We start from the raw sequence: 6,607 nt of genomic DNA, 5'->3' as shown, positions 1-6,607 counted from the left end.
GTGCGCTAGCGCCACCTTCTGGATGCGGTTTGATATTATCTGTCCAGAAAATACTATTAAACTCAAATGTGCATGTGTGCATAGAAATGATCTATTAATTAGATGGAAGGTGACTTGATTTGAATACAAAAGACTTGTTACAAATGCAGAATCATATAAAGAACGAATTTTATTATTTTAATATGTTTTAAACCTAGATTATGTACCATGTTTTAAATTAAAGATAATAATCTATTAGAACAATTTCATGCTCTTGGTTACCTACTACATGTAGACCCAGTGTTAGCATGTTTCTTTCTTTCCTATGCACTTTTACATGAATATAATGCTAACACTTTTAGATTTTTTTATCTTAACTAATACATAACTTTTACACAACTTTTTTGTTTTAAAGTTTAAAAGATAAATAGAATTATTTGACTTGCGACCTATAGTTGCTCTAAAATATAACTAGAATTTCCACTTTGGTGAATTTGGAGCTGTAATATCTTCTGTTTTATAGTCTTGCTATTTTAAATAAGTATGTGTTTGCCAAATGCTGCATTGACTTTTTTTTTTTTTTTTTTTTTACTGTTCCTGTCTACTGCTATGTGTTTATGTTCTCCTTTACACGTCAATTATCAGTTTATTAGCAAAAACTAGCTAAAAATGATGCATATATAATGATCCTGTGGTCAACCCTTCCTTCATTCATTCAGGTTATAATGTTATGCCTCTGTTAAATGAGGAATTGTTTTAGAAAGATACTGATTTCACTGTTTGAAGGCTGTGGTTTTAGGTGCTGTTAAATTGTGTTACGTTATACTGTGTGGTGTTTCTGATATTTAGTTTATTCTTATAGGTAGAAATGAGGTAGACAAAATATAACAAACACTTAGATTCCAACAGCACTACAAACGTCAGCATCAGAAATAGTTCTTACTTTAATAGATAATAATGAAAATAGTCCAACAGAAATCAACAAACAACCAAGAGTATATTAAGAGTAGAAAATATAGAAAGAGCTCAAATTACATGAGAAACTTTGGTCAGGCCCGAGACCACCGCTGGTCAAGATCTTTCCTGTGGGAAATGTGGTCACTGAAACCAGGTTACATACTGTATGTCTATGTTCATTTAATGAGGATGTTTATCTTAAAAATACTGATATCTGATACAGTTTCTTCCACAGTCTGACCGAAGGCCGCTTTGGAATTCAGTCAATTGCTACTTGCTCTTAACAACACATAACAAAGGTAACAAATGGTGAAAATCCATTTTATTGCGTCTTATGGTTTAGGTAAACCTGAAAGAGTAAAATAAAAGCTGTTAAGTTATGAAGATGTTTACCTCTCACATTCCTCCAGCTCCAGCTGTCAATCACACAGGCAGACATCTTCCTGTCTGGGCAGGAGCAGCAGCAGCTCTTTGGTTTTCAAGGAAAAACAGCCCATTTATAAAAAAAAGAATGGTAATACATAGTCATGGTGTAATGAGTCATCTTTGCAGTATGTTGAGCTGGAAAATGGAAAGGCACACTGTGGGAACATATGAGACTGTAATTAATTTGCTAAAAAGAGGCGCTCTATGGGACCTTTAAATTCTACTGAAAATATTTAATGCATTTTTATGCTGCTTTTGATCAACTAACAAAATACCTTCATGCCATGTTTCTTTGCATCAAAATTAGAAAGGGTTGCTTTACATTTTTCATTTTGAGCCTCTTATTCTCCAGCCACCTCTTCCACCCTCTGTCCCTCTCCATCCTCTGTCCTATCTGCTGTTTCCTCCTGTGTCCTCGAGGGATAAGTCGAGCTCCCTTCCTCTTTCTCTTCCTCTTCTTCCTCTTTGTTTGCCTCCCTTCCCTCTGTTCCTCTTCTGCTCATCCTGCACCACATGAGGAGAGCTCGTTTGCATCTCTTCCTAAATGACGGGTCACAGGCGGCGTAGAGGACAGGGTTCAGGCAGGAGTTGAGGTAAGCTAAGCAGGTGACGTAGGGGTGAGCAGCCAGTAAAATCTGGTCTAAAGAGCAGGAGTATGGGACAAACCCAAACTCCAGCAGCAGGGACACAGTTTTATTAACATGCAGAGGCAGCCAGCACAGAAAGAACGCCATCACTAAGGTGACAATGACCCTGAGGAGTCTGCGTTGGCGTCTGCGGTCAGGACGAGGACCCCGTCCAAAATGTCTGTTGAGGAGTTGGGCCAATGAGCAGTAGCACACCAGCAAGATGACAAGAGGAAGCAGGAAGCCAATCAGAGTTGATTTTAGACTCAAGGCAGCAGACCACCATATCTCTGCCCTCTCCTTTTCAGCCTCCTGCACCTCTGCTCCAATCAGCATGGAGTAATCCATCTGACAGGAAAGGAAAATGGATGTGGAATCAGCAGGTTCCAGATGCCAGTCATCCTCAGATTCGGGGTCAAACTCCAACTCCCGGACGGAGCGCAGCAGCAAACCAGGAAGAGCCAGGACGCCCGCCAGCACCCACACTCCTCCAAGGATCCACACTGCCCTGCTGGGGCAGCTCTGTGGGGCGTGGTGGCTGGAGGGCCGGTGCCCGGTCAGAACCCAGTACCGCTCCACACTGAGCATGCTCAGACTGAACACGCTGGCATACATGTTGAGGGCAGTGAGGAAGCTGCTGATCTGGCAGAGGGGCTGCCCAAAAGGCCAGTGGTAGCCCAATGCTGTGTAGACAGCCCAGAGGGGGAGAGTTACAAGAAAGCAGAGGTCAGCCAATGCTAAACTGGCTATTAGAGAGTCTGTCAGGGAGCGAGAGGGCCGAGGGATGGAGGGAGGATAAGAGGAGGTGGAGGAGTGAGAGGAGGGTCTTTGTCCTGAGGAATATCCACAGTTTGGTTTGCTTGTCTGAGGAAAAGTCCCACGATGGAGTTGGGCAGCACTGTTAACATTCTGGCGACTAGTCCTGAAAATGTTACTGCAACAGAACTGTCCAGCTTCAGCCAGTTTTTTATCCCTCGTTCTCTTCCTTTCAGCTCGGTCCAGGTAGGCCCAAAGCACCAGGCTGTTGCCAAGGCAACCGACCAGGAAGGCCAGTAGGTAGACTGACGGGATGATGGAGAAGGAGGGAGACCAGTCGCTGTAGTCGCAGTGGAGGAGGGGAGGGGGGGTAGGAGTGGGGGAGGTGGAGAAGTCGGTTTCTGACATCTGTCTGTCTGTCTGTCTCCGTGGTTTCTAGACAAAACGCTTGGCCATTGAAATTCACTGGAGGTTCTGATCCTTACTGGAAAGCTGAAGTTTGACAGACACAACCTCTAGAGGCAGAAGAAACTAATTCCTGCACTGGCGCAACTGTTTATGATGAAATCTCCTGGTCACATTTACGTCTTCAGTGGACTGGATGTCTGAAAATTGAATAAAACACAATGATACATTACAACTTTACTGTGAACTCTCTACATGCACAGCTCATGACAACAAGTCAGACTTTAACTACGCACATTTTTGTACAAATTTACCAAAGATTTTAAAAAATATTTATATGTAAATTGTAATAAAACATCATACTTTTATGTGTGTCTGTTGTACACGGATCTCTGTTCAAAAAGACATTCAGCTCCAACCAGGCAACTTGAACAAATAAATGATTAATTCAGGGTAAAGCTGATCTCACGTTTGTCAGTAAAGCAATGAAAACACTTTCACCAACAGCTTAAGGCCTTTATGACACCATTTAATTCAATACAAGGCAAACCAGAATCAAAAGTCTGTACAAAACTATCTCAAGGGCTCTGAAGCAGAAATGCAGAAATACACACCAGACTTCTACACTGTACTACTGTAGTAATACTGGAGGTTTAACCCTCCTGTTGTCCTCATTTACGGGCACCAAAAAACCTTGCTTCCTTGTCTGAAAAAATCCATAAATTCAGCAAAAAATTCCCCAAATTTCTGAAAATTTGAAAAACCTTCAGGAAGAAAATTCCAATAATTCCTTGAAAGTTTCCCTTAAAAGTTTTAATTAAAAAAAATCCCCCAAGTTTGGAAAGAAAATTCATGTAAATATTTTCAAAAAATGAGTAAAAATCTTCCAAAAAAATCTAAAAATATGTAAAGTGATTATGTATATATCAGTAAAACTTCTAACATTTTCTTTAAGAACATTCACAAAAAAAAATCAACTTTTTTGTGACAGTGAAATTCGCTGAATTTTGGTTGATTTTTTGTGTGAATGTTCTTAAGAAACATTTTTAATTTTTCTTTTTTTTTCCCACCAAAAAATGTTCAAAGATTTCCCAAAAATGTGGACATCAGAAGTTTCACTATGAAAATATATATTTTTTCGCACATTTTCAAACTTTTAAATGACTTAACTTTGACCCGCAGGACGACACGGAGGTTAATACTTCAGTATGCATCTTGTGTATCTTTTATATCTGTCTGCTTTTATTAATTTTTTACAAAGCTACCAGCTCTCAATTTAATGAGTTAATCCTGTAAATTTAGATTGAAGCCCTCATTTGCATGTTTGGCAAATACAAAAGTTGCATCCTGGCTATGCTGAGTGAGGCCTCGTCCTGAGAGGAATCCTGATGAAGCTCTCAAACAGACTCTTACCTCAGGCTACTTCATCAGCTTGGATAGAATCCATTCACAGATGCTCATAATGATGTGACCATCACTGCAGAGCCAAAATCAGCCTCCACTCCGGTCTTCTTCTCTGACAGTTCTCTCTCAACTTCTACATCTGGAACGTGCAGAGTGAAGAAGGTGCATCTTCCTCTTCAGTCTGAATCTATATCAATGTCTCCTACAAACACACACACAAGTGAAAGCACACCCACAACCCTCCTTCCTCTCGTCTTCAAACCAGACCACCCCAGCAGAGTTACAAGACCGGCAAACATCATCCACCCCCCCAGCACAAACACACACACACACACACACACCTCCCGTGAGACACAATAACGCCCCTCCACCCGCCATCCTCCTCCCCCCGACAAACACACACAAACCCGAGAGACACAAACAGACTCACAAACAGGGTCTTCACTCCCCTAAGCCGCTCAAATTCTCTCTACACAGGCACAGACGCATCCAAATGAGCCTACAGTACACAAATATGTGCAAACACAAACACACTCTTTGTCGCGGCCGTCGCACATATTCAAACACACAGAGTATACAGTAGTCAAATGTAACAACTCACACAGAGGGCAAACAGCAACCAACAACCCTCACATTCAGAGCCAGACACCAATATCAGGATAGAGACAGCCTTCATGAATACACTGAAAAGGCCTTTAAACCATAGATCTGTGCATACCCGCTGTGAACCACAATATCCACAGTTTTCAGATGACAGTAGAGCCCAACAAGCTGTGTTGTTTTTTGCTTCAAGGAAGGGAAAAGTCCACGGAAAGATATTTTATTTGTCCTTATATGTGTAGCGCAGAGTAAATGCTGTTCCCTGTTTCAAGTCATATAATAATTATGCAGCTTTATTCAAGAAAACACCTTTATTAGAGTAAGTAGTGCAACCAATAGAGTACAAGTGGGCATGGAAAAACACCATTTATTTAAATAAAATCTTAAAACAATCATGGAAATATAATATCACCGACAAAAAACTTGGTGCGACCGATTATAGTTACAGTAACAATGGTGGAAAGTCAGCGTATTAACTTAAATGCAATTTTGAGATGATTTACTTGAGTATGTTCATTTAATAAAACGTTATACCTTAACCTCACTAGAACAAAATACTCTCTTTTTAAGTCCATTATATTTATCTGACAGCTGTCTTTATCGGACTCCAGATGTAGGTTGTGAAACTTTGTAATGACCATATAAAATACCATTCCTTGTATTTTACAAGTAAATAAATACATTTCTGTAAATCTTACTAACAAATAGTATAAAATTTAAGTATAATTTGTTCTACTGCAGCCAGTTATAATATTATAATGGGCTATACATGTTGGATAGTGAGTACATTACCTTGAACTCTTCCCATGGCTGTCTACTTTACTGTCTATAGATGTTTTTACATTTTTAGCATGTGGAGGCAAGTGTACTAGTGTGGCAGAAGGCAATTCATGAATTAGCTCTTTTTATGTCATGCGGACATGCAGAGGACTATAAATTAACTTAATAAATTATTGTCCCTGAACAACTTTATTAATCAATAGTAGCAATCTTTTTGAATACTTGAATGTAGTGTGATTTATTTCCTATAATTAAATGTTTATTAGAAGCGTAGACACTGTGGTCTTAAGTTTAGTTTAGGTATCTGCTGTTCCCTGTATTTGCAGCTGCCAATGTCTTCTGGTTTATAGTCTCATAATAGTTTTGCTGACAGCTGCAGCCTTTATAGCGGCTCCGCTGTGACAAATCTCTCTGCTTTAGAAAGACTTGTGTGTCCAGCCCGCAAATCGTACTTGGATGTGATTTAGTGGAGACATTTCTGTACATATTAGTCATTTGATTTTGAAGCAAACACTGAATTTTTACAGCATCACATGAAATAGTAAATTTTTTAGAGAAAAATAAGACACAAAACTAAGAAAAGAGACATGAGACAGACTGAGCCGTCACTGACACAATGCTGTTTCTACGTTTAATGGATTATTGAACTTCACTTACAATTTCTCTGCCCCTGA

At 39.8% G+C, this 6,607-nt stretch overlaps 1 protein-coding gene across 1 annotated transcript; it reads right to left on the bottom strand.

The window, feature by feature from the left end:
- Positions 1-899: 899 nt before the first annotated feature.
- aplnr2 (apelin receptor 2) lies at positions 900-4,946 on the bottom strand. Its single transcript, XM_022196581.2, has 2 exons — positions 4,563-4,946; positions 900-3,349 (listed from the first exon to the last, which is right to left on the bottom strand). The coding sequence occupies exon 2, from the start codon at positions 3,150-3,152 to the stop codon at positions 1,704-1,706; it is 1,449 nt and encodes a 482-aa protein (XP_022052273.2). The 5' UTR covers positions 3,153-3,349; positions 4,563-4,946; the 3' UTR covers positions 900-1,703.
- Positions 4,947-6,607: the final 1,661 nt, after the last annotated feature.

The sequence above is a fragment of the Acanthochromis polyacanthus genome, chromosome 8, assembly GCF_021347895.1.
Source record: "Acanthochromis polyacanthus isolate Apoly-LR-REF ecotype Palm Island chromosome 8, KAUST_Apoly_ChrSc, whole genome shotgun sequence".
NCBI classification, from domain to species: domain Eukaryota; kingdom Metazoa; phylum Chordata; class Actinopteri; family Pomacentridae; genus Acanthochromis; species Acanthochromis polyacanthus.
This window is presented reverse-complemented; position numbering and strand designations above follow the sequence as displayed.